The sequence below is a fragment of the Oenanthe melanoleuca genome, chromosome 18, assembly GCF_029582105.1.
Source record: "Oenanthe melanoleuca isolate GR-GAL-2019-014 chromosome 18, OMel1.0, whole genome shotgun sequence".
Classification (NCBI taxonomy): Eukaryota; Metazoa; Chordata; class Aves; order Passeriformes; family Muscicapidae; genus Oenanthe; species Oenanthe melanoleuca.
This window is the reverse complement of record NC_079351.1, coordinates 6,257,403-6,285,358: the sequence shown is the minus strand read 5'-3', so window position 1 is coordinate 6,285,358 and position 27,956 is coordinate 6,257,403. Positions and strand designations below refer to the sequence as shown.

The window sequence follows — 27,956 nt, the reverse complement described above, 5'->3', positions numbered from 1 at the left end:
GGAGGAGATAGCGAGGAAGGAGAAATGAGAAAATGAGAAATGAGAAAAGCCGTGCTCTGCCATGAGTGGAGATGAGGCAGGGGCTGTGGGGACCACGGGGACCACGGCCCTGGCAGGCAAAGTGTGGGAGGAAAGGGAAGGTAATGGATGGAAGGGACTGCGAGGAGGAGGGCAAGAAGGAAAGGGTGAGGTGGCGGAGGGATGACAGGCAGAGGTGGGAAAAGAGGCGGCGGGGCGGGATGTAGGGATGGAGAGAGAGCTGGCGGAGGAGGAGCCGCGGGCGGAGGGAGGGGAGGGAGGGAGGGATGCGGACGGAGGGTGGGGAGGGCCGGGAGCGGCGAGCCCCGGTTTGACAGGAGGAGGGAGGCAGGCAGCGGGATCCGCCGGCGCGGGGACGGGCATGGCGTCAGCGGCGGCCCGAGGAGCGGCGGCGTGAGGGGACAGCCCTGCCCGGCCCTGCCCGCCGCCGGGCCGCACCATGGGCAGCGCCGACTCCAAGCTCAACTTCAGGAAGGCGGTGATCCATCTCACCACCAAGACACAGGTGAGGGCCGCCATCTCGGGCGGGGGGCGAGGGGGCCCGCGCCATGTCGGGAACCGCCGCCCTGAGGGGCGCCTCGCCCCCGGCCCTGCCCAGGCACCGCCGGCCCTGCCCAGGCACCGCCGGCGCTCCCGTGCGGTCCCCGAGCGGGTCCCTGCCTGTGGCGCCGGGGCTGGAGCTGCTGCGGACTCGCGGTGCCGGGGCTGCAGTCACGGCCGGCCCTGGCCGGGCTCTCCCGCCGAGGCCGTGCCCGGAGGCCGGGGGCTGGTGGGGCTCAGGGCAGGCTGTGCCCGTCACCGTGTCACCGGTGCTTGGAGGGGCACCGGCCGGGCCCTGTCACCGCCTCTGGTGACATCTTGTGCCTTGCTGAACAGCGTCTTGTGCTTACAGAGCAGACGCTGCTGTCATAAGGGATCTCCACAGCTCCTAATATATTCAGCTTGCGGGTTTACATCACACGGTTTGCCACTGCTCCCTTCACTGTATCCTTTCCCCCACCCCCAGTGGCTGGAGAACCTTGCTCTGTTTTTAGGTAGTAGCTGGTGGAAAGGGCTGGTGGGCAGCTGTGCTGTTTGCAGCAGAGGTTTCTATCTGTGACCTGTGAAATGAAGCTTTATTTCTGCAGGCTGAGGTGGAGAAGGAGTTAAGTGAAAGTGAGGGCTGTGTGAAGGGAGGGTCGCTGTTTAGAGGTCTAACATATGTTGTGCCTGTCCTGGGAGCTTGCTTAATTTTTGCTTTAAGTGGAGTGCCCAGCCGTAGCAGTACACTGGCAGAAAATTAGTAGCCTGTCCTTCTGTCTGAGGAGCAGAGGGATTTTGCTCTATTGAGAAGTCACATCTCTGGTTCTTCTGAGCTACAATGGAGAACAGCTGTTACGATCCACCTTTAGAAGTGAGGTAATAACAGCTGCTAAGAAAACGTGGGGGCGATGGCAGAAAGTTAATGATGCGGAATGAATGCACAGGAAAAGGGTTAGGATGCAAAAGGGTAAAGGGTGGTAGGAGAAAATCTGAAAACTCGAGAGATACATGGTACTACTGGGAATTGAATTATAGATGAGTAATGCTGTGGAAGAGCCTGGAAAAAACATGTTTGTACTTTCTAAAGCAGTATCACATTTATATGCGTTGCTAAAAAATGGCTTTTGTGAATATATTCTTAAAAACTACTAGTTGTGGATGTAGGTAAAGAGAAAAGTAGGTGAACTAATGTTTTTAAGGGATTCTTCCAAAGTCTCTTCTGCATGCTGAACAGTTCAGGGTATCCTCAGCATTGGGCTGTCCTTTCTTCATGGGGAAATGTGCTTATAAAGTGAGACTGGGGGCAATAAATCAGGCCTACAGGGCTCTGCCTAGTCTGCTGGTCACAAAGAAAATCCTGTATGAGGCAATCCCTTGGATCAGCAGCCCAGGCGAGAGCACTCCCCTCCCCTCCCCTGGTTTATCGACCTGTGTAAGAGAAGGAGGTTCTCTGGGGCCCGGAATAAAAAGGAAGGAGCAAAAGCTTCATTCTTGGCTGGATTCATTTCACGTCTCTGTGATCTAGGTGAGACTGACTGCATGTGGAAAAGGGTGGGGAGTTGGCGCTCCCATATTTACATTCTGTAGAAGGGCACCAGTGTTTCTTTGTGCAGAATGCGTGACTGGGCTCTCCTGGAGCCTTCTGATCTCTTACCAGCAGTAAAACCTCCTGGTCCATGACATCCTGGATCCAAAACCAGGCTGTGATAATAGACAGAGCCAAATCCTTCCAGGCTATTGGCTCTCAACATGCTTTGCTTCCTCAGCAGCCTGTCTCCTGTTTTGCAGCCTTCTCCTCTGACATTAGGGAGCTGGGCAAAGAGATTTTCATTAAATCATCCGTAATGGGAAACTCTGAGCTCAGAATGCACCGTGAGGTGTTCCTAAGGCTCTGGTGGGAAGAAGTGGTTGAGCAGAAGTCACTGTTCTCTCATTGTTGAAGGTTTAGAGTTGGCACAGAAGTTAATTTTTTCTTAAAAACAAGTTTTTATAATCTCCAGGCTTTTATTAATTAAAAAACAAGTGTTCCCATGTAAGCATTTTAAAAAAATTAAATCTGTAAGGAAGAAAACACTTGAATGCTTACAGCACACGTGGAGCCCAGAACTTGAAAGCGGAACCAAGTCTGGACACAAATGGAATTGACTTAATTGATTTTTTAGCTGCCAAAGAGAAGCTCTAAAGGTGTAAGAGTATTAAAAAAGAAAAATCACTTCAAAATTATTTCAGTGATTAAAAAGCGCAATATTACCAGAAGGAGGAAATTAACTTGTGCCACAGATGTATATTTATAGTCACACATGGAGAAATGGTCTTTAGGATTTTTATATGGCATGTATATATTACATTACACTGCACACATTCTACTGGTAGGGCCCATCCCTTTGATAATGAAACAGATGTGCTTCGTAATAAAGAATGTGTGAGCCCTCCCAAATTGCCCATAAAAGTGCTGCCTATTTAACAGATGAAGGGAAACATGGATTGTGAATATGACAGTTCATCAAGGCTGGTCAACTGCAGGGAACTGGTCTGGGAGCTTTAACTGCTGGGGAACCACCTTTTCTTTTCCCAATCAGTTGGGGTTCCTGCCAGCAATCAGCCAGAAGATAAGAAATTTTGATCTTGTGTACCAGCTTGTTAGATTTTAATGAGAACTGTGCTCTGCTTTTAAAGAGACAAGGAAGAATCAAATGCTAAGGGACAAGCCCCAGTCCTTTCCTTTTCCCTGGTGTGGAAATCCAGGAGTACAATGGGCTGTTAACTTGAGTCTGATAAAAGCACATCTTGTGCTTGGGGAAAGGTTGGTCCCTGGCAGACCATTTCTTAGAGTGTTCAAGCTTGACTCAGCTGTCCAAGAGTCTCAGGTTGATCAAAAGCAAAATTGTCTTAAAAGCAAAGCTGTAACTAACACTTCATACAGCTGACTTTTGTCCTGGGCTTTCCCTGCCAGACTTCTACAAATCCCATTTTCCAGTTTGCTTTGCAAGACTGTCTCTGCTGTGAGAGCATAGAACTGGTGGTAGATTTGAAGTCTTTCATTGATTCTGCACTGCTGACTGCAAAGATCCTGTAAAAAAAAAAAAAAATTACTGTTCTGAAGCCTGTGTAGAGGTGCTGTCTTTGGCAGGAGGGATAAAATCTTACTAGTTGTTTATATTTTGAATAAGTCATTCCATAGGCTTTCCTTTTGCACAGTGGCTCACAAACAGGTGTTACAAAGGTGTGTGAATTGCCTCAAACTAATCCCTGGACCTGCAGGGTTATCTGATCTAAAGCTCAACCAGGTGCTGCTTGAAATGGTTGTTACAAACCACAGTTCTGCCACTTTTAGGGTAGAAACATATGCTGTAACATATCACCTGAGCCTTTTCTCAGGGAGAGGGACTTGCTCTGCTGTTGAGCCCTAGAAAAAGGAGAGCTCCTGCTCCAAAGGATTGCTGCCTTGGCTGTGGGGTGCTTAGTTGGAGTGCTGGCAAGAAGCAAAAAGAGCTGAGCAAAGCTAGTGGCTTCTTGTTGCTTGGTTCTCTGATGATGGTCTGCAGCAACCTTAGAATTAGTTTTAAGACTGTCATTCCATTGGGTCCTATTGGAGGAATTGTTAGGAATGGATGTTTGATTTAAGTGCAGAGAGCTCTTGGTTGGAAGGAGGTACAAACATGCACACACACACACACTGCTGAAGTTTGTGAGGAATTGTCTAAAAGAGAAAGTGAAGGTGGTGCTGGTGTCAGAGTGAGGACAGTAACAAATAGGGGAGACTGTGCCTTGGGAGCTTTTCCTGTTTTTAGGATATGGTCAGGCCCTCTTTGTTTTCCTGTTTCCTGTGAGGTATCCTGTTTGGGGATTGCTTGCTCAGGCTGTGATTCTCTGCTCAGAACTGGCATGAGGCTTGCAAACTGAATGCCTTCCTTTCCTAACTCTTGCAGCGTGTGTGGTGTGCTTCAAAGAACCTAAAACACATTTACAACTAGTAGAAAACTAAGAATGGAGGTGTCCAGGGTGACTGGTTTTACCTTTGTTTGGCCAGTGTGCAGGTGGGAGGTCTTTACTGAAGGCAAAAGTCTCCCTTCCTTGCCCATTCTGTCACATCACCTTGGATCTGCCCACAATGTCCTCAGCAACACTGCTTTACAGTTACCTCACCTCTTTGGTGTGGAGCTTGGTTTGGGCATCACAGTTTCTCTCTGCCAGTCAGCTCTGTACCTTCAGCAGCCTCTGCCATGAGATGTGTGTGAGTCAGGAAATTCCTTTTGCTCTCCAAATGTGTCAATTGTGTTTCTAGAGTAGAGTCAAGCTACTGATCACCCAATTCTTACCCTCATTGCTCTGCTGGTGCAGAGCTGGTTGTCTTCACTGTGCTGGAGGAACATTAGGCTCTTTCTTACCTGTGCTGAGGATTCAGCTTCTTGTGAGCTCTCTGGCTGAAGCACTGTCAATGCTGGGGGTGCTCTGGGATTTGTGACTGCAGCGTGTGCTGTACCAACACTTGTACTTAAATCTTGACATTTCCAGATGAAGATGTCCCTGGCTGATGAACAAGGCTGATCTAGGTCTCTGTTATTTCTCTCCTCTGTGAGGCTGGATACAGTCTTTTGGGTGAGCTCAGCTGAGGAAATGGATATTTAGATCCCCAGAGATGCTGCATGCAGAATACAATTGTCTTAAAAACAGCCAGTAATGTTCTATCAGGGAGATGACTATTATGTGGATTGAGTAGCTTCATGATGCCAGGCTGGTAATTAAAAACAGGGGGGCAGTGGGGATGTGGGTGACTCAGTACTGAGTCCATGTCCCAGGATTGTACATGGGAAACCATCTGTTGATGAAGAGCTGATTTGCTGCTATTAAAAATGTGAGGTACCAGTGTTTTAGTGTAATCTGGTTACCAAGATGGCAGCTGACATGAACACTGCTGTACATCCAACGTTGCAGCTCAGGGAATCACCCCTGTGCTTCCCTGCTCCAAGGAACTGCAGTCAGAGTTCTCATGTTGTGCTGCCATCTGTAAAACAGCGGCTGTGTTCAACTGCTTAGGAGGCCTCAGGCTAGTGGGAGGTAAAGGGATCCATGTCTACTGGAGGGAAATGGTTTTCTGATTCCCCTCCAGATGAGAGTGAAGGCATTATTTATGCATGATGCCCAATTAGCAGCAATTGCTGCTTGCTGTTGTCAGTGGGAGTGGCTGTGGCAGGCAGCCAGGATGTACATGTGGCAGTTCTACATGAAGTTGTGTTGTGTGGTTTGAAATGGGATGTAGGATTTGTAGGGTATTTCCTGCATTATATAGATGAGATTTCCAAATACTTGGCTCTTTTTGAGGAGTACAATTAGAGATGAGATGTGCAAAATAGCTTTCCTTCCATTTAAGTGTTTCATGTCCAGGTTACAAAGAGCTCAGCTCCTTCACATGCTCAGCTGAAAGTCAGATTGTGAATATTGGATTGCATTGTTCCTACATATCCCCTCTGAGGAGCTGTGGTCTTGAACCATTTGGAAAAGGTTCCTCTTCCCTTGGAAAGAATTTTGGTGGGATCTTGCTTTAGGGTCCAGGTGAAAAAAATTAGGTTTTCAACACTAGAGCTAAGTTTAATAAGATGTCTGAACACACACGGGCTTTTTTCTGGTTTTGTTTTAAAGACTGGGGAGTCGCTTGGGCTGGTTCACTGCATGACTGGCAGGACTAGGACCAGCAGCACTGAAGCATTAAGGCAAAGAGCTGCAGGGCAATAACCTGCTATACCAGTCTGGGATAGTTGGCCCCTCTCACTTTCTGGCCTTTGGCGGTGGTGGCACGTCACACACCTGTGGGCTGTGGCTGTTAGTTCAGGAGGTGACAGCAAACGGGGCAGTGCAGCACTTCTCTGCCAGAGCTGTGAATGACCTGTTCTCCCAGAAGCGGCATCTGAGCCGCATTTAGACACAGCATAGAGCTGGGTAAATGTTCTGCCTTCTACAGCAGATCTGGGAGTGGGCAGGAGTTGGTTAAATTAAACACACAGTTGTATTTTTACCCCTTTCATATCTGACATGCAAGACTCACCCAACAGTGCTGATTATTGCCCTCAGCCAGCGCTGCTGTTTGCTTTGGAGCTGGTGCTGGTCACGGGCAGGAGGCTCCTCCTCGCCCCAAGCCAAGGGCTGCAGGTGCTCAGGTGAGCAGCTCTTCTCACCTGCCAAGCATGCCCACAGCATGCCTGGTGAAACTCCTGGGAAAGCTCCCATTTTCCTCTTCTGATTGAAATAATGGATCCATCTCTTTCACACTGCTTGCCATAAACAGGCATGTATTTATCCCACCCCTGTAGCTGGACCCCTGGGTGGGATGAGCACTCCCAGCTGTGTTTGGGCAGTGCCTATTTCTTGGCAAGTATTAGCAGAAAATGTGGTGGAAAGAGGTGTGTTCCCAGGGCTGGATTGGGGGCTAGGCTTTTGAGACCACAGGTTTGAGATGGATTGTTTTCTTCCATCTCCTCTTTGAATGGCACACTTAGTGCTTTTTAAGAACAAAGCCTTGGCAGCAACCGGCTGCACTGAGTCCAGTTCTCTATAAATATTTGATTCAGAAAGATCAATTGTGTTTTATCTGTAAGTGCTTTGAGGTGGGTCTGTCAGTTTTGTGGGCCTGTTTGTGCCTGGATGAGATGTTCCTGATTGCTTCCTTGAGACTTTGGTTACCACAGAAGTAATTCCAATGCACACTTAGGGCTTCCTTGACTTGCTCTGAAGGTGGCAGTCTGCACAAGGACTGCCTGGCCCATATGCAGTGGTAAAGATCTTGGGTTACTTGCAGCACTTGCAGACAAACACAAAGCTTCCTGTAAGTCTGAAGGGATGTTCAGTTTGGGAGATAAATCATCCAAAGTTCTGGGAACAGAGGCTGACCTATAAAACCAGTGCTAGTATGTTTTATTGAACCTGTTCTTGCCTCATCCCATCCCCAAGCCAGGCATAATTGCTGATGATTGGATCTTATGGAATGGTAGTTCTACATCTATAACCACATTTGTCTCTTCACAGCCTGTGGAAGCCACGGATGATGCCTTTTGGGACCAGTTCTGGGCAGACACAGCCACTTCAGTGCAGGATGTCTTTGCCCTTGTACCAGCTGCAGAAATCCGAGCAGTGAGAGAAGAATCACCTTCAAATTTGGCCACTTTGTGTTACAAGGTGAGTTTGGTGCTGTTTTATTCCTTGAAGCTATGCTAGCAGGGATCCCTGGATCAACAGCATTGTGGTTTCCAAGGGATAACAGGTACCTTGTACCACACAATGTGCTTGCTTGTCCCTGTTTCCTCCTGAGGGTAATTCTCAAGCCTTCCTCTCACAGGTAAGCACAGACCATAGCTGGCATTTGATGAGTTTGGAGCCTTTTTCCTCTTGTCCCCTTCCTGTGTTCCACTCTGTCCTCTTGGGTCTTGCCTGCTCTATAAACTGTTTCTTGCTCAGGGGACATTGTAGCAAGGTGCATATTTGTGGTGAGGCTGAAACATCCCGTTCCTTGTCTGCACCTAATTGTACTGGTATGGCTTCAAGCTGAGAGATCCCAGAGGGATGTGCAGACTGTCACTGCACAAATGCCTAGATAAAGTTCAAGGAATATCTTAAGACTTTTCTTCCTTTTGCTGTGATAACAGAACATTGCTGAGGCTGCTTCTGCTGTTATCATGTCCTTGTTTGGAGCACAGGGACATTGAACACCATTTCCTACCCTGCCAGGTTTAGCAAATTGTCAAACTGGTGAGCAACAGCCTGAGACTTACTCTGCCTGGGAAAGTGCAGGTGTTAACAATGCTCCTGGTTTGAGCCATGCCAAAAGTAGCTTTGAATTTGTAGTTGGAAACATTTGGAATGGCATTTTTCCAGTTTTAAATATTACATATTGCCATCCTGTTTTTCTTTCCTCCTCTACAATATGTGAATGAGACTTTCTGAATCATAGTGAAGGTACCTCTGACTATGAACATGAGGAAAACTGCAATGTTTTTTTCCCTGGTATTGACTTCTGGCAGTGAGCAGTTTGGGAATTGAGAAGGGCTTAAAAGATCTGTAACCCCTTGACTCTGTGTCTTCTTTTTCCAAAATCAAGACTAAAATATGGTCTCTTCTAACTACTGGAAACAGGTGTGTTGGGAGGCCTTTTGACTGCAGGACTATTTATCCATGAGCCATAGATCTTGGGATATTTGGATAAAACTCAAACTGGCAAAACCACTACACTGTGTCATGGGAGCCCACAAGACTCCAGCAGTGCTTTTGCCAGTCTGAGGGCCCTGAGCTGTGCCATGTGCAATATTCCACTGGACTTAACAATGCTATGTGTTTGTGGAGAAATGTCATTTACAGCCATGGTTGGAGATTCAGTCTGTACAGTCATAAGTGTGCCTGAAAGAATTGTTAAGCTCAGTTAGTGTGTGACAGGCTGGGACAAACAGCACTTAAATACCCATTAATGCAGTGACGCAGTCTGGCAGAGTCAGTGACCCAGGCAGTCTGCCATGAAAATAAGCAGGGGCACATGACCTCATGAATTAAAAAGCAGCAAGGTGAATCCTTGTTAAATGTTTTGGCTTTCATTTCCCCTCTGTTTCCCCTTGGGATCAAGGAGTAAGAGCAAGTGGGTGCAGCCGTGGAGGGAAGAGACTGCTTTTTTCTATCTGGGGGTAAAACCTCCTGTCACTGCCTCCTGTAGCTGTGGTTGCTGCCTGGTGGGACCCACATCTATTCTGAAAAGCCCAGTGACCCTCCATTGGCAGTTGCAGCAGACACTGGGTGGGCTGCAGAGTCTCAGCCCAGGAGTTCTTTCCAGAGCTGTTCCAGAGTCCTGTTCACAGGGGCAATAGGGAAACCTGGGCTACAACCCTCTTCTGCAGCAGGACCTTGACAGATGCTGCTGGAGGCTGTATCCCTGTGCTTAACACAGGCAGCAGCTTAGCTCCCACCTCCTGAGTCAGGAGAGGTCCCTGCTGTAATCACACAGGTAGAGCTGTCAGACTGTGTGTTTGTGTGTGATCATCCCCTACCAGTGCCTCACACAGTGCAGCACAGTGCTGCTGCCTTGGTCCTTCCTGCCTGCATCTCGGGTACTTGCTGCAGCTGATTAATCTCATCTGCCCTTTTCGGTGTGTGGTGCCATGGAGCAGTGCTGGAGGAGCCTTCTGGTGCTTTGGCTGTCTGTCTCACGTGGCACCACACGTGTGCTGCATGGATTAGCCCTGGCATTTGAGGTCTCTTGCAGTGGAACAGCAGAAATTCAAGAAGGTCTGTTTAAAATCAGTAACCCTGTTTTTTACAGTGTTTCAAACAGCAGCACTGCCATTAAACTGAGAGAAAATGGACTCCCAAGAACTGCTTATAGGTCTGTGTGAGGGTATCACTAGCAGGACAGACCTGCCTAGCTCTTGCCAACTTGTGCCCAGGCTAATGCTGCCTTCCTTGGTTTTGTTTCCTTCAGGCTGTGGAGAAGCTGGTGCAAGGAGCAGAGAGTGGCTGCCACACAGAGAAGGAGAGACAAATTGTCTTGAACTGCTGTCGGCTCCTGACCCGTATCCTGCCTTACATCTTCGAGGACCCAGACTGGAGAGGTTTCTTCTGGTCAACTGTCCCTGGGGCTGGCCGAGGAGGGGTCTGTCTCTTGTCAGTCTTCTTTCTGGAGGGTGATGGGAGGCTGCAGTGAGGAGACACTATGTGTATTTGGGTGCAGCTTTATTCCAGTTATTTCTATGTGGTCAGAAGTTGAGTAGCACTTCCTAAATTCTTTCCCTTCCTTTGGTTCTTGCTGCATCTTCTGAATGTTTCACTTGTGTGTAGCTGTAGGAGAGCACTGATACGTGAGTAAGGGCTTCTCCAGTACAACTGGAGGTAGGAGTCTTACTGAATATGAGAGCTGTACTGAAGGCCGTATGACTTTCTTAGACTGAAATGTCCTTGTTCCATTAATTACAGTTGATTTAAGTTTCAAATCAAAATGCAACAGGGTATTGTTTGCACTGATTTTACAATGTCACATTTAAAGTGAGGAGTGCCAGAGAAGCTCTTGGCATCATGACTCAATACCCTGCTTATGAGCTGAATGATAGAGTTTTAGCCAGGGGCCTAACCTGGAAGATGAAGTCCACAACTGAGCAAGAGTGGTTAAAGAGTGGTTCAGTGTATGGCTCTGTCAATGACATGTATAGCCCTGGGTAGTATCTCAGCCTCCCCACATTTCTGTGTCTGGAGAACAAGCACAATAGTGCTCTTCTGCATTTCTCAGAGGAACAGAGTGAAAGTGCTTTAGGATCTTCTGCAAATAGGAGGAATAGCAGCACTGAGAGCACAGCTGAGTTGTACCAGGAGTATGTATTTACTTGCTTGCTCCCTCCTGCTCTGTGTTTATAGAGCCCTCTCCTATGAGTTTCTTATCTGCAGGTCAGTGTGGCTGTACTGAAGAATGTTGTTCTCCTAAGTGCAGTGCAGTGTCTTTGAGAACAGTTGGGAAGGGTTGGCAGTGGTTGGTGCAGTATAAACTGGCAGCTCTTGCTGTCTCTGCCTGTCATCTCTAATCTGCTTTGCCTGAGGGCACGTCAAAAGGAAGTTCTGGGTGGTGAAAAGGGAAGTCTTTGCTAGTCCTGCTTTGTGATTTGTGTGGTTGGGAGGTTGGTGGTTGTCCATCCTTTCATCCCTGCAGGGGCCAGGGAGTGCTGGAGAGGCTTAACAATGGAGGAACTTGTTTCGGGAAGGAACATGCAGGGGTGACTGGTGCTCTGATCCAGCCAGGCTGCTGTTACTCCTGTTTTTCCACTTTGTTCAGCACCTAGAAGAGAGTTTCTCAGCCTCAGAGTCGTGGGGTCACCCCAGGGTGATACAGCCCAGTCCACTTTTGCTGTGTTGGAGAACCCTCTTGAGTGTGGGTATAGCTGTTGCAGCTCAGTCATTTAACCACGTGCATTTAACCTGTAAGGCTGAGATAACAAATACAGCCCTGAGATCTTAGGGAAGCTGGGATCACATTTAATTTGGGGTCACAGCTTTGCTGTCTGGTGGTGGATTTCTTTCTGGGAATGATGATGTTATGCCTGGATTCTTAATAAATATCTCTGTGATTATCCTTTACCTGCTTCATGATGGAGTGATGGATGGCATCCCTGGAGCCATGGCTCCTCCCTCCTCTGTGGCAGTCTGTATTGTGTTGAGATCTACTGGTTTGTTGTGTGTCACTGTGGTGACACTGTGGATGTGGTGGTACCTGCAGCCTGCAGGGACATTTTTTCTGGCAGTCGAGATCTTAGCAAAGAAAAGAAATCCCCTTGGACCCTAATGGTTGTCATTTCACTTCTGACTGTGAGCACAAGTCGAAGCATCTTCGCTGGCTCCATCCATCCTCTCTGTGCCTGTTCTTACATCCGGGCTCTGTTTGTGGTATCCTCCCTGCTGTCACCAAGACAGATTCAGAGCCACACAGACCATTACGTCCATAGCTTCATGCTATGATTGAAGAGCTGTGTCTTGTGCTCAGGCTGACAGAGGCCTGGCTGAGGTAGATAAGCTCCTGCCATTCCTGCTCTCTGCTTTCCCTCGAGCACCCGTGTGTGATGGGAAGGCCTCCCAAGCAGGATGCTCTTTGACAGGCAGGATCTGCTGAGGTTTCCCGTGGCAACGGCTGCAGAGGAGTAGCCATGCATGCTTGGAGAGATTTCTTTGAATGTTGGAGATGGCACAATCCTCTCTGCTGTCATGCTTGCTCTGCTGTGGCAGGCTGGGGCAGCCCTTTGCCTCTGATGCACATAGTCTCACCCTGTTCTGTCACCTCCAGTTCTGGGCAGCCCGTGCAGAAAGAACTTTCAGGAATTCTATACCTTAATGCTGCTGGTTGGCTTCTGCCTATTGCTGTTTCTGTGCACCATCCAAATCACCTTCCTTCATGAATGTAAAACCTTCTTCTGTGTCAATGAATCTCTTTCCTTTTGTCCTTAAGAAGCCAGCCCACGTGGCAAGGTGTACCCAGTGCTACTGTTCTTTTTCCCTGGCATTTCCAGGCCTTTGTCTGCTCAGTTTGCCGTCATTAAAGAGCTTGTTCCTGATTAGTCATTGCCATACGGAGAGAAATTTCTTTCCTGTACTGTCTGGATTTTTGTTCCTTTGTTCCTTTTGTTCCCTCTTGTTCCTGTGTAATGTCTTGCCTCCCTGTGTGTTTTTGGGGAATGTATCTTCTTGTGCTGTACCATACTGGTGTTAGTGTGTGCTCTTTGCTCACCCTGAAATGACAGTGCTCTTCTGTTTGTCACTTCAGGGAGATGAAGATGATGAGAATGCCCGGCCACTGGCTGAGTCGTTGCTCCTGGCTGTCACAGATCTGCTCTTTTGTCCTGACTTCACTGTGCAGAGCCACAGGAGGAGCATGGTGGTGAGTTGAAAGATGAATCATGAGATTATCTGCATAGAGGTAAATTACCTGCATGGTGGGGGGGACCCTGGGAAACCCCAGCAGCTTCCTGCAAACCTGCAGACAGGAAAATACAGATTTGCTGAGCTTGAGCCCGCAGTGAGTAATATTGATCATCCTTTTGGGTTCATAGTATGGTGTTTGTGCTTTCTAGAACAGATGTTCTGGGGATGAATCTCAAATGGAGTGGCTGGCAGCTACCCCCACACTATAGCTCACCCCTCAGGAAAAGGTGGTTGTGCTGGCAAACAATTGCTCTTCTGTTGTTGCCAGCAGAGCAGAGACCTTTAGCACCTTGTTCCTTTCTCTGGCAGTTTAGTGCAGCCCGGGGCAGGAAGCAGCTGTTTGTCTGCTCAGGTGTGCTGTGATGTGAATGAGTAGATGGCCTCTGTTGTGTCTTTCCACCTCTTCTCCCTCTTTGTATCATGACAGCAAAGACATTGAAGTATATTCTGGTCCTTGTGGTGACTGTCTGTACTTCAGAGAAGTTTCCTGAAGCAGGGATCTCCTACCAGGTGTGCTAAGAACAGAGAACAGCTTGTGGTGCATCTCCCTCCTTCTTTTTCCTTGCCAGTGACTCTTGTGTTTTCTGTAGGTTCAGTCTGTAAACCAAAAAACAGCACTCCTTTTTGAGATAGATCTGACACAAACTAAAAATGAACATGCTAAACCATGGTGTGTTTGAGGGCTGCAAAATTCCTTGACAAATCTGAGTACTGAATTGATTGCTTGGGGTTTCTGAATAATAGAAAGAGAGTTGAAATCTGTCACCTGGGGCTGAAGAGGCAAGGCTGGATCAGAGCTACCTGTGTGCTATGAGTAAGTGTGCTGAAACAGATGGACTTGTTGTCCGGTGCTGTCACCTGGGATGGATTGCACAAGTCAGGGTGACAATGGGTTTTCCTGGAAGAGCCTCCCCCACCACTTGTACCTGTGATTTTTTCCCTTGGCAGCAGCCAGACTGGTTTTTCAGGGTTCAGGGCAACTGGAATTAGACACTGAGATTGTGAATGATTTATGTTCCTTGCTGCTGGCTGCCTGTCTGCTGCCTGCAGCCTCTCTAGTCTTTGCTGAGCTGATTTCTCCTCTCTGGCCTTGGTCTGACTGCAGCCTAAGAGCAGAGAGATGGGTACCAGCACCTCATGTTCATGTTCAGCAGTGTATGGCCCCAAACATACAGGTTGTGGTGGATGTTGGCTGAAGTACCACTGCATAAAGAGGAAGAACTGTGAGACAATGGGCAAAAGAGACACAGGACGGACCCATATTCCCACTGAAGTCAGTCCTAAAGTTATGGCTGGAAATCTGGGCTTCCTCCATCATGGAGGATACTTGTACGTCTGTGTTTTATCCCTTGCTTGCAAAGGCTGAGCTCTTTGAAGGTATCAGCACCTGGGAGAGAGCTTCTGTACAGTTCTACTGGCTGGATGCTTCTCTGCTGTTCTTTTTTGTAGAGAGAGGGGCTGAACTGCCTTGGATATGCCACCATTGCTGCCAATTCTGTTCCTGCATTCTGTAATTCAGCCTCTTATTTCTCCCACAGGACACAGCAGAAGATATCCACTCCATTGACAGCTGTGAGTACATCTGGGAGGCAGGAGTGGGCTTTGCTCATTCTCCACAACCCAACTACATCCATGACTTGAATAGGTAAGAGCTTCTCCCAAGGCAGAATGGAAAGAAACTGGGCTCAGGAGAGGGAGATGTGTGGGAGATGAGCTGTCATTGCCTCTTTGAGTATCCATGATTCCCAAGGAGCTTTCTCCTTGCTCCTTTCCAAGGTAACAGGACTGGCAACATCAATAAAAACCAGCAGACATTTTGAATTGCTTTTCCTAGTGTAAGATGGGAGTTGGACTGTCTGCAGCAACTGGGTAAACACTGCTGTTCTAGAAATGCCAAGGAGCTCTGTACTGGATTTCATTTTTGTAAGGCAGCAATTCTGCTCAGCTTTGTGCCAGTAACAAAAGTATGGCTTAGGAAGTTAAATGGGCTTAGCTCTCTCTCAGAAGGGTTTTCTAGACAGGACTGAGCCTTCCTTACGTGTTGTTGTGGTGATTGTGCCTCCTGTGCCCGGTCCTTGCTCCTGAATGGCTCCAGGCCTTTACTTCTCCTTCCAGGACAGAGCTGCTGAAGCTGCTGCTGACCTGTTTCTCTGAGGCCATGTACCTGCCTCCCTCCTCAGACAGCAGCAACACCAACCCCTGGGTACAGTTTTTCTGCTCTACAGAGAACAGGTGAGGGTAAAGGGTGGGAGCCTGGGTGCCAGGGGGAGAAATACCTTCAAATCTGTTCCATGGAGTGTTTTGGTAATGGGAAACTATAGGAGTTGTTACCTCCAACATCCAGGGGCTGTTCTTTTACTTTGTCCCTGCCTCATGTCCACCCCATTAGTATTTCTGCTTAGTGAGAAATGTTCCTGAGCAGCAAAAGGAGAATCTGAGCACGGTGCCCACTGAAGTTTGCTGCAGGACTGATCCTTGCCCTGTGGGAAATGGCAGGTCCCGTTCCCTGCTGTAGACCCTGCTCCCGTGGGAAGGGGGTTTGGTGTTGGTGGCTGATGAATGCTGCCCTCTAGTGACATTGTACCTCTGGGACTTCCAGCTCCTCAGGTGACACTCATCCTAAGGGAGTACAAACCTGGCTGGAGGCTGAAAACATAGTTTTGTCTTTCCAGAGGCTGGAGAGCTTTGAGGTTCTTTCCCGTTTTCACATTTTGCACAAGATTCCTCTGGGAGCCCATGTAGGTTTTTTCCCCTCCCCTCTGAGCTGTAGTGCAGGAACCCAGCTGGGAGCTGGAGTGGTGGCTCTTGGGTCTGGGCTGCTCAGTCATGGCCTGCTTTCACAGGTTAGAGAGGATGATTGGGTTTTTTCATGGCCCCAGACTCCTGTGGAGAGATATGCCCATCCCTCTCCAAGGCAGTGCCTTTTGTTTCCTGCTGCTGCTTTCTGAGAGTGTTTTCTCCTCCTCAGACATGCACTCCCACTCTTCACCTCTCTCCTGAACGTTGTCTGTGCCTACGACCCCGTGGGTTATGGGATTCCTTACAATCACCTGCTTTTCTCTGACTACCGTGAGCCGCTAGTGGAGGAGGCAGCCCAGGTGCTGATTGTCACCCTGGACTATGACAGCTCCACCAGTTCAAGTCCCACTGTGGATGGCACAACCACTGGCACAGCCATGGATGATGTGGATGTGAGTGATACTGGAATCTGTGTTTGCTGCTCTCCTGAACTCACTGGGGTCCTCTCACACCAGCTTGTATTGAATGTTGAGCTGTAGGACTCAGCAATGCTACTCCCCTCACAGTCTGCTCTCTCTTTCCAATCCTGCTTCAGTCCTGTAGTCACTAAAGACCCATACATCACCAAAATACCAAATTTGGTCACTGACTTGAATCAGGAGCATGTAAGTGAAAAGCCCCTGACTTTACTATTCCATGCAGTGTGCTCTCTCTTTGCATTTAAAGCTGGATCATCCAGAGCAGAAAACTGAAGTGAGAGACCTTGGTGGTTATGCTTCAACTTCCTGAATACCTTATTGCCAGTAAGCATTTCCCTCCTTTTCTTTGAACACAGCCTCCTGGACCAGACAATCTGTTTGTGAATTACCTCTCAAGGATACATCGGGAGGAGGTAACACGTTCCCATCCTGCACTGTTCCCTGTCTGATTTCATGCTGGTTGTGTTAGCCCTGGGCCCACCACAGTCTCTTTCCTGATCTGTTGGCAGGATTTCCAGTTCATCCTGAAAGGAGTGGCTCGCTTGTTATCAAACCCACTGGTCCAGACCTACCTGCCAAACTCTGCAAAGAAGATACAATTCCATCAGGAACTCCTTGTCCTCTTCTGGAAACTCTGTGACTTCAACAAGGTGTGGATCTGCTTCTTGCTGAGCTTCACCCCAGCTTGGATGTTGTGGCTCTGGCTGGATCAAGCCAGAGGTGAAGGGCTGTGGTGGGTAGTTGGCAGTGGCTCAGGGGTGCAGTGCTCATCAGCCCCACTGATGCAGGAGCTGGGGGTCTGGCTGTGGGGACAGCCTGGGAGAGGGGCTGCAGCTCCTGAAGGTCTGTGCTGGAAGCAGGTTCTGCAGCAGGTGTTATAATAATTGTACAAATAACACTGGAGTTATGAGGTAGTGCATACACCAGCCTTTCTAATGTTCTTGAGAGACTGATTAGCTTGAGACTGCCTGTCCTGAGTCCTGTGGATGGTGCAGAGTATATGCTTATGATTGTCTGAAATCCTCACCTTTCTTCCAGAAATTCCTCTTCTTTGTGCTGAAGAGCAGTGATGTTCTGGACATTCTTGTCCCAATCTTGTATTTTCTCAATGATGCCAGAGCAGACCAGTGTAAGTTGGCTGTTTTCAGTATTTGGAACGTTTTGTGCTTGACAGTTGAGCTAGAATGTTTTTGAGATGTTTCCTCCCTATCACTTGACAGCATCTTGAGTGCATGTTCCTGACCTACAGACACGGAGTGGAGTTGTCCAGTTAATTGGGTTTTAATGTCTGTAAAAGTCTAGAAGCAGGACACAATCTATCCTGCAATATAGGGAAGGGGAGATCCTTCCTTAGTACGTGTTAACATTTTGAGTCCTTGTGTTGAAAATTACTTCTCTAATCCAGTGAGGAGGGAAAAATGAGCAGTCTGCTCTTGCCATGGGGGTAAATCAGGCACAACTCCATCATTGTGTAGTCGAGAGTAGTAGTCACATCTTCCCTACTATGATGATGGGTTTACATTATGAACATAATGAAGAAAAGCATCCAAGACTTAACAGATAAGACTTAACACAGATGTGCTTGGGAAGGACACTGGTGCTGGCAATGGAGGGAGCTCTGTGTGGGATGTCCCGTATCAGGATGGTTTAGTCTGTGCAGTTTTTTATCAGTCCCACAGTGTTTTTCCTCTCTCCTCACTGCCTCTCACAGAATTCCACTGGCCTCACTGTGACATGTTTTTCTGTTGTTTTTTTTCTCTCCTTGCAGCACGAGTGGGCTTGATGCACATTGGGGTCTTTATCCTGCTGCTCCTCAGTGGGGAGCGTAACTTTGGGGTGCGACTGAACAAGCCGTATTCTGTACGAGTGCCTATGGACATCCCTGTCTTCACAGGGACACATGCAGATCTGCTCATCATAGTGAGTACAGCTCCAGCGCTTCTTGAACCCTCCTAGCTCCACAAATAATTGTCCTCCTTCAATACACTTGCCCTCCCTAGACTGGAAGCCCACTGAATAGCTAGGAAGTGTATGGGATGCACACTGTTAACCTGAGGTGATGTGTCTGGCAGGGTGCATGTGCATGAGGTGCAATTCCATCTGCATGGTATGATGCCAAAGAACAGAACTCCTCATGGTGCTGCACTGCTGTCATGAGGGGATGGGTGCATACCCTCTACTAGACATGATTGTTGGTAGGGAAGGTAGGAGACCTGACTCTAACCCAGGCAGCCAGAGGTCTATGGAACAAATCTGTCAGTGGGGACAACAGTGACACCAAGCTCTGCACTACAGCTTTAGATTGCTGCAGGTTTCATTGACTTTTCAATCTGCCCACAACACTGCCTATGAGCAGCTTCCCTTCTGTCATGTTCTCATTTGCCAGAGAAGAATCTCTCAGCAGCTTCTGATAAATCTCCAAGAGGAGATCCGTATTAAAAGGAGTAGGAAGAAACCTGCCCATCATAACTGCTCTTGATGCTATGTGTTCTGCTCTTGCATTCCATTAATCTCAGATCATCTCTTTGTTTTAATTATGCTTAGGACTTACCTACAGACATGCCAGCTAAAGGTGGGAAGGCCAAGATTGCAAATGTCTGAACTGGTTACAAGGCACTTGAATCTTTCCATGTCTGAGGATATAGTTAAAAATAGGACAAACACTTGAGTTAGAAGTTTACACTAAAATAAAATGTAAAATGATTAGTTCTGTGGCATTTCAAGCAGCTATCAAGGGTCAGTCAAAGTCTGTTGGAGGTGGAGGTGTCTCTTACTTCCTGGCAGTTTAGTTTTGTTCCAGGCTGCCTGAACATTGTGGAACAGCTTACAGTCAGTTTCTGTTTGCAGTGTTATAGGGCCCTAATCACGTTCCCAAAGGATTCCTTGTAAATGAAAGCTTGTACTCCTCGAGTGTGAGTCTGCAGTGAGAGCAGCCTTCCCCACCTGTGTAATTGTGTGTGCAGGGCCCTGCCTAGGAAGGAATGGTGTCAGCAGGCGATTAGTGTGGGGGTGGCACTGGTTTTGGTTGAGAGGGTGCTTTCAGTAAGGTGCTGCCTTGCTCAAGAGCTCCTTCCTTCCACAGGTCTTTCACAAGATCATCACCAGCGGGCACCAGCGTCTGCAGCCCCTCTTCGACTGCCTGCTCACGATCGTTGTAAATGGTGAGTGCTGTGGGGGAGAAACCACAGCCCACAGTGCTCTCACTCCCCTCTCCCTGTGCCCCTACCTGTGTTCCCTAACACTGGCCAGTGCCTGCTGCTGGAAACTCATCCCTTCCAGCCTGTGCTGGAGGGGCCAGTGCAGATATCTGCCTGCATGGTCAGATGGGGCAGAGGGAGGGACAGCAGGGTCCCAGAGCTCTCTTGGGGTGGCAACAGGACATTTGCCAGCAGGCCTGGTGAGGGTTGTTAGCAGTTCTGTCCCTTTCCAGCAGGGAGTGCCACCTCCTCATGGTGGCTGTGCTTCCCTTCGACTTAGTGAGTGCCCGGATGGCTCCAGTGGTGAAGCTTTTCAGGAGGCCCAGCAGAGGTGCAGTTATTAGTGTTAGACTAAACAAAACCCTCTAAAAGCAGCAATGCCTCCTTCTACTAGGCAATATCTCTATTTCATTGCTTTGTATTTGGAAATGTTTTTGTGGAACTGTTTGGCTCAGCTATTCCATGAGGCTTTCTCAGAAGTGCAAGGGTGGGAAGGCCATAAAAGCAACATTTTTAGTGGTGTATTTTTGAGAATAAATACATCTTGGTTCTTTCTCTAGTTTTAATTTGTTTGCCTTCCACAGTGTCTCCATACCTGAAGTCTCTCTCCATGGTGGCTGCTAACAAGTTACTGCATCTCTTGGAGGCTTTTTCCACCACCTGGTTCCTATTCTCTGCTGTACAGAACCACCATCTTGTTTTCTTCTTGCTGGAAGTTTTCAACAACATCATTCAGTACCAGTTTGATGGTAACAGACTGCTTTATTCAGTGGGTTTGCACTAGTTTAGTCTAAGGGAATGTCAGATGGAAGTTCAGAGAGAGTCCAAGGAGATGAGAGGAGGTGAGAAGTGTAGGAATCAGCTACATAGGACTGAGAAGTTTGGTTAGTAGATAATCAGCATTGGGTCCTGGCAACTTCAGGTTAGAGCAAAATGAGATAGCAGCTAATTATCAGTGTAACCTCAGTCCTCCTGCAGAAGGTGAGATGCACAGAGAGGAAAAGAAAGATAAAGTGAGTGTGTTAACATGTAAGTTGTGTCTGGCTGAAAGCTGCTGTGAAACTGCCCATGTTGCTCAGCAATGTAGATAATGGGACAAAACAACTTTCAAGTACCTCTCATTTCTGTTTTGGTAGGTCTCTGGGGGCTGAAGACCAAACCACCTCATCCAGAGAAAGTTCTGATATTTGCTACTTTCCAAGAAATGCCTTATGCTTTCCCTCTTAATAACATGACAATCTTTTCCATAATTAATAATAAAGTAAGGTCCCTAAACCTGGGCAAAATGTAGTGTTTTGCTTTAAACTTGCAAATCAAGAATTGCCATTCTACTTCCTTGATGGAAATCTTGCATGTGGCAATTGCCAAATCCAAAACCGGATTCCCACCTTTGTGGGTGTAATTCATGTTTTATATTTGTGTTTAGAGGGTGGTTTCATTCTGTTCTGTGCTGTCTTGCAGGCAGTAAGAATTCTGGCCTTTTGGCTTTGCTATTTCAAGCCTGTGTCTCCTCAAATTAAATACCCTGATGTGTTTTGTGAGTTTTTTTGAAGATTGAAAAATGTTGAAGCTGGGCTAGTAACCTTTTTTTTCAAAATAGATGCTAATACATGGTTTAAACCGTGCTTTTTCCTCTCAGCTGTTTGAGTATCCCTCATCAAGCCATTTCTTGTCAGCTTTCCAGCCTAGGAAGGATTTCACTGAGTTTTCTGTACTGCTTTGTAACAGATAAGAGGATATTGAGCTCTGCTCTTTCTTCCCTGTGCCACTGCCTTTGTGGGTCAGAGCAGTCAGGCTTTGTGTACCCAGCGAGCTGTGCTGGGTTGGTAGAGCTCTTTGAGCCTTACTTCTCTGCTGTAATTCCAGGGAACTCCAATCTGGTGTATGCTGTTATCCGCAAGCGGAATGTGTTTCACCAGCTGGCCAACCTGCCCACGGACTCCCAGTCCATCCAGAAGGGGCTGCAGCGCAAGAAGAAAAGCCCTGAGCCCATTTCTCGCACCAACTCCCAGGACGGGGTCTCCATGGAAGGGTCACGTCCTGCTGCTCCTGCTGAGCCAGGGACGCTGAAGACCAGTCTGGTGGCTACTCCAGGTGAGCTTTAGTTTACCTTTGGGACTGGAGAGAGGTTTGTTTTCTCTGGAATATGGTGTGGACTCACCCATTCACTGGGTGTGGAGAGATTAAGGGTTTACATTTGTGAATAACTTAACTGCCTTGCAGTCTGAGTTTCTGATCAGTTGGCTCAAGCTGATCACAAACAAGCTGCTTTGAGTTTCTGTCCTCTCAGACTTAGTGTCCACATGACCATTTGTCCTAATCTTGACCTGTTGCCTTAGGTTAACTCTATCCATGTGAACCTGTGTTCCTCCTCCTCAGGGAGCATTTTCATAGAGAAAAACTCCTTTGGGGTTGTGAAATCAAAGTTAATCTTGCTTCTCTTGTTGAAAGGGGAGCTTTTCCAGTATCAGCAGAGACACAGGATGTCTGAAGAGAAGAACGCTCTGCTTTTGAACATTTTTAATTAGTTTGTGGTTTTGAGCTTTCCTCTTTTGAACACAGGGATTGACAAGCTCACAGAGAAGTCCCAGGTGTCAGAGGATGGGACCATGCGTTCACTGGAGCCTGAGGCTTCCCAGTTGTCACCAGAGGGAAGCCCACCTGCAGCCCTGAGTGATGGGGAACCCTGGAGTGGGGTAAGGCCAGACACTGGTGTGCAGGGAAGGTCTAGGTATGAAGTGAACAGAAATGAGGGGTTAGAAGAGATCTCTTGGCCCATTGAAGAAGGGCATCACACTAAAGGCTGTGTGCGCACATGCAGAGTGCTGGGACACAACGTGGTTCAAAAGGGCTGATGCATCATCTTGGGTGTTTCATGTTTGTGCTGTGACAGAAGAGCTGGGGCACTTGAGTGAGCTTTCTCCATCATGAAGACTATGACAGAGCAGCAGAACTGCCAGAGGATGTTCATGAAACCTCCTGATCCTGATGTTTTCAACTCAGATTCTTACTGCTGCTTCTTTTTCATCTCCCTTGGGATTGAGAGCTCTACCAGAATCTTTTAGCTACCTCATGCTGTGAAAAATGTGTCCCCATGAAGCCTGGGCTGAGATGCGGCCCTCAGAATGGCTTTGAATAAATTGGAATGTACAGAATTCCAAAATACCCTAAGACCAATTTTACTTACCCTTGCTGGCCTTGCCTGGTACCAGGTGAAGGCCTGTGGCCAGCAAGATATCTTAAGCACACAGTTAATTATGTTGTCATTAAATAAGATCTTGACTGAGAACTTTGGAAGGTTTTCTTCTTCCAGCAGCCCATGAAACATGATCATGGGTCTTTCTATCTGTGTCCAGCAGCTGGCTTGAGCTGCCCCAGCTGAAAAAGCACAGCACAGCTCTACCCCAAACTGCCTGTTTCTGGTTGTGAACGTGATGAGTGAATGAGTCTGTGCATGTGGAGGTGAAGGATGGCTGTTGGAAGAAAGTGCTGTGCCCATTTGTTTTGTAGAAAAGTCAGCTCTAGGCTGTATCAGTGAATGGTCAGGGAGCATTGCTAAAGGAAGCCTCTCTGGTAGAGGGTTTTAGGGGGTTATTTCCTTTCCTCCTTCCCACCATGATTATTTAGTTTTTAGATAAGAGTTGCTGGGAACCTGCCCTTGGAAAAATGCTCTTTAAGATAGTCCAGAATGGACACAAAAAATCCCAGATACTCAGTAGAGAGAAGTTGAAAAATCTGTGGCCTTTAGCTATTTAATCTCTGTGCCAAAAGAAAGAAGCATGCCTGAACAGTCTCTTGTCAGTCCTGTTTTAACTCTGCCACTGTAGATTATTCCAGTAGAGTGTCAACAGTGGTGGCTGGAGCTGTGACCTTCCACTGGCTCCTCCAACTTCATCAGATGTTGTCACTCTCTGGTCAGAGCCCATGGGTTTGGTGAATGAAGGTTGAGTGGGTTTGACATGTTCTAGGGACAGGCTGAGCTGTCTTTTCCAGTAGTGGTCTAAAAAATCTGGGGAGAATATCAGCAGAAAATGGATTGTATTTCTTACTTATATGTGTGGTTTGCATTTGTTTTAATTTGTTAAGAATAATGTTTATTGATAGGAGGCATCACATTCCCGGCGGGATCGAAGGCGTCTCTCTAGTGCATCCTCCAGTGGACAGTGGACTCCAACTCCTGATTGGGTAAGGGCATCTGGACAGAGAGAAAAATAATGAGAGAGAATTGTGGCAGAAATGCCTCACTCCCTGCCATCAGAGGGTCTCCTAGAGCAGCATTTCCTCACAGGCACTTGAGGTCAAAGCTCCAGAACTTTACTGACATTTGCAAAGAAATACTTTATTTACCTGTTTCAAACCAATGCCCCACTGGTCTCATTGAGTGCCTCATAATTCTAGTGCTCCAGGATTTATTGTATTGTTTCTGTGCACTCAGTTCACCCACCAGCTTTGTAATTATTGTAAACTTTGTTTGTTCCAGAGATTCTGGAGACAGCTGTAAAAACCTGCTAACACAGCACACTGATTTGCCTGCTGTTTTCCTACAGGTGATGTCCTGGAAATCAAAGCTTCCCCTGCAGACAATCATGCGGCTCTTACAGGTGCTGGTCCCTCAGGTGGAGAAGATCTGCATTGACAAGTAAGGAGATTTTTGGAGAGGAAGGGCTGTGTGGTGTTTAATGAGGTTAACAGAATTTGAATTTGGAGTGCCCCTGAGGAAAACCTTGTAAAGTTTAATTGAATGCATCTTTGGCTCAGCAGAGCTGTTACTTTCCTTGCCAGACGTGTTGTTTGTCTGATCCCTTCTCCATTCTGTTTACAGAGGAGAGGGGGTGTGTTTTCCTTGGCCACAGCTCAGTGTCTGTATTTGTTTATGCCGATCCTTCTGCTGCAGCAGTTTTGGAGGTGTCTGTGGGACATACTAAGGGTGCCTGGTCTGTGTCTTGGCAGGGGTCTCACGGATGAGTCGGAGATCCTCAAGTTCCTGCAGCATGGCACCTTGGTGGGGCTGCTGCCAGTGCCTCACCCCATCCTCATCCGCAAGTACCAGGCAAATTCGGGCACTGCCATGTGGTTCCGCACCTACATGTGGGGAGTTATTTATTTGAGGTAAACCAGCTGAGTGCAGCCTGGCTTGGTCTTTTCCAGACTTTTGGGAGGCCTACAGAGAGAATTGCATGCACTAGGTTATCTCATATTTACAGAATAGAAAGATGTTGTTCCCTTAGAAGAGACTGGGGTGAATCAGCTGCTCCAAAACTTTGAGTGGGTGACATGAAGGGGGCTGTTTTGTGAGTGCTGCTTGTTTAGGAACTGGCAGCAGCAGGGAATAGAAAAGCTGCCCAGAGGGTCTGGTGCAGAGATTTTATGCAAAGCTCTGGCTTTGTGGGATGTTGTAGATACTGTCATCCCTGTAATGTGCAGTGTCTCTCAACCAGTGATTTCCTTTTATGCAAAGCTGAAGGCATGCTGTGCAGCCAGCTCCTGTAATCGTGGCTGTGAGATTTGTATTCTATGTAATTGGCCAGAGGGAGTAAAGTGGCTCTTGTCTTTCTCTCTCAGGAATGTGGATCCCCCAATCTGGTATGACACAGATGTTAAGCTGTTTGAGATTCAACGGGTCTGAAGAGAGCGCTTACCTCTACTGAGGGAAATACACTGGATCTAAGGACTGCGGCTTTCTGCTTCATCACAGCTACTCCTGCATTTCACATCCAGCTGAGAGACCAAAAGGACAATCATTTCATTTACCTCCCTGTCATTTAAAGCTTTAATCGGGACCTGCTTGGGTATCCCTCCCCCCAGCTCACTTCTCTTCCCTCACCCTTCACCACGAACCTTGAGTTAAGGATACCTAAGGGATTGTCCATTACTGTGGTTGCACTAGAAATCAGACTGTTCTTAGCTCCTCTGTTACTTTTTTGCTTCTGGATGTGGTTTGGAAACCAATCTGACCCTGTCCTTGTCCTGGTCAGAGCCAGCATTTGACTGAAAAAGACTAGCTGTAAATTGGGTGCAAAGGGAGAAGCTGCTATTCCTGCAGGAGACAGGGTTTGGAAACTGCAGTTACTTCCATGTAGCTCTATAAAGTTTCTGGGCATCCCTTCTGGCTGCAGGTGTCTCCCTGGTATCTCAGTTACATATAGGGAAGTCTTTCCCACCTAAATGAAAGGAGAAGATGTTGAAGGAAAACTTTGTGTTTTGGTTCTGAATCTCTCTAGTCCTTTCCTGGAAAGGTGCTTGAGAAGTTTTTCCTTGGCTTCCAGGTCCAGCAGTCTGTCCTTCATGGTGAGCTGTTGCAAAAGAGCCTGTCTTACCTTTGAAAGCCCTGTTTAATCCATGTGAGCACACAGGGAGGAAGGGACTGTCTCAGTGAGAGCAAGAAGAGACCTGACTGTTAAACTCTTTGAAGTCTTCTCCTACTGGCTGAAAGGACACTGTCACCTGGGTTTGAAAGGAACCCCATATCCTTCCATCTTTGCCCAGCAGGCTGATGCAATGCAGGGAGCAGAAGGGTCTTTTGCACACTACTGTTAAGGCAAGGGTTTGAGGGATGCACTCAGGGAAGTTGTAGGAGGAATTTGGAAGTTGTAGGAGGAAAAGCATCTCCATGTCAGTAGGAAGTGGAGAGTGCTGAGGCAAAGTTTAATTTTTTAGGGCATTTTGCTTATTAACCAAGTTGTTGGATCTTGAATGTATTGGGTCCCAAGCACGTGTGAATTTTGGGAAGCCAGAATGGGAAGTGATGGGAGATCTGCTGTTGCTGGCTTGGTTCAGTATCATGAGGTTACACATTGATGAGTGGAAACACCCTAGGGTTTGAGTCAAATTTTATATTCTGCTGGGAGGGGCTGCTGTATTAGACCCACGTGGTCTTTAGACAATGAAATGTGAGGAGTCTTGTCGTGGACTGAGACCTTTCCATCAAAGCATAGTCCTTGGTGCTCTTTTACTCAAGCTCTTGGGAGGATTGCTGGCCATGAGCTGTTTGCTACAGGTTAGACCCAGTGGCATCACTGCATGGAAACAGGTCTGTCACATTAAATACAGGGACAGTGTGAGACACTGTGAATTTTAACCCTGGACTAAGCTTGGCAGCTGCAGTGGTAACAGCATGATCTCCCACAGAGCTGCTCCAGTGTGCTGCTGGCTCCCACTGGCCTGTAGTCAGGTGGTTTCCTCCTCTGGGCACTGAAGGAGGATGGAGTCCCAGGCCAGTAGAAAGTGAAATAAAATCGGAATGGTTTCCTGAAGGATAAGAAATATGTGAAATAGAGAAAGGTTATTCCCCCACCTGTGTTCCATCTCCAACCCAGCACTATTCCCATCCTGACCCCACCTCTGCTCAGGTGTAAACAGGGTGAGGGCTCTGTTTCACTTGGAGAATCTCATGTGTAAGAATGTGATTAGTTGGGGCCAGACTCTGATTGTATGGCACTCACACCTCACAGCTGGAACGGGACCTCTCGTGTCCCACGTGCTTTGCCTCTTCCCTCCCATGGATCTGCTGGTTCTCATGATCTCTTCCGTCCTCTCTTTTCTGCTTTGTTTCTTTGTGAATTCCTCTGGAAGCCTTTTTGTTTGTTTCTTGGTGTTTGGAGTCTGATCCTTGTTCTGTGGAAATCAACTTGCACTGTAAACTCTTTGCTTACTTATGGAGAGAAAGATAAAGATTAACTGAAACATGCACTTGGTATTTCTTTTTTTTTTTTTTCCTTCCCCAGAGAGAGGTTGATAATCTTGTTTGTCTTATGTTGAGGTGATTTGTGCCACTAGGGGACCATGCTTCCTCTGCAGTGGTATTTTTTTTTTTATAATCAGAAATGAAGATTTGACTCTGGGAAGTGAGCCTGAATTGTGTGGGTTTGGCTATTTCTATCACAGATCAAACATGATCCAGTCTCCTGAGTTAGTGAACCATGTGCTAAAACCTTTGTGCAATTGAGACCTGTAAAACAGGCACCCTGGCCCTGCGGGTTGTTAGGAAATGACATGGAGGGCCTTGACTGTTTATCTGATCTGTGGTGGCAGTAGGTGAGAGTTGGAGCTGGTGGGCTTCATTCCTGTCCATGCTGATCATGCCTTCAGTCATGTATTCAGTGTTCATTCCAAAGTCACCTGCTCTGTGAAAGCTCAGTAACTTAAACCAGTTTTATCCATTAAACTGGGTAAAATGCAGGTCATGGTTTGTCCATGAAGAGCAATCTGTCTTTGTCCCCAGGCTGTCAATCACTAGGAGGAAGGTTTGAGGTCAGACCTTAGCATGTATGTCCTGTGGATCCCATGGTACAAACACTGACATGAGAATAATAATTAACTTTATTGCAGCCTAATTTATCCAGCTGTTATTTCTCATGACATATTTCTGTTGACATGGGCCCAAATACAAACATTTATTGGGCAAAGTTCATGCTCATGCAGTCAGTCTCTCTTAGAGTTTTACAGAAAGGTGCTATCACTGACTGAATGCTGAATCCTCACTGTTACTGTCTTGGGAGAGTTTGCTTTACGAGGGAATGCCAAAAAAAACCTCATAAATAGGCTCTAATTC

General features: G+C 47.5%; 1 protein-coding gene across 1 annotated transcript; it reads left to right on the top strand.

Annotated features, from left to right (window-relative positions):
- Positions 1-333: 333 nt before the first annotated feature.
- Positions 334-27,092, top strand: HID1 (HID1 domain containing). The gene is made up of 19 exons (XM_056506087.1): positions 334-544; positions 7,582-7,731; positions 10,016-10,186; positions 12,833-12,946; positions 14,529-14,635; positions 15,106-15,222; positions 15,959-16,181; positions 16,565-16,621; positions 16,718-16,858; positions 17,247-17,337; positions 17,977-18,128; positions 19,291-19,369; positions 19,990-20,154; positions 21,272-21,499; positions 21,968-22,101; positions 23,510-23,590; positions 23,953-24,044; positions 24,356-24,514; positions 24,968-27,092. The coding sequence occupies exons 1-19, from the start codon at positions 479-481 to the stop codon at positions 25,029-25,031; spliced, it is 2,391 nt and encodes a 796-aa protein (XP_056362062.1). The 5' UTR covers positions 334-478; the 3' UTR covers positions 25,032-27,092.
- The last annotated feature ends 864 nt before the right edge of the window (positions 27,093-27,956 follow it).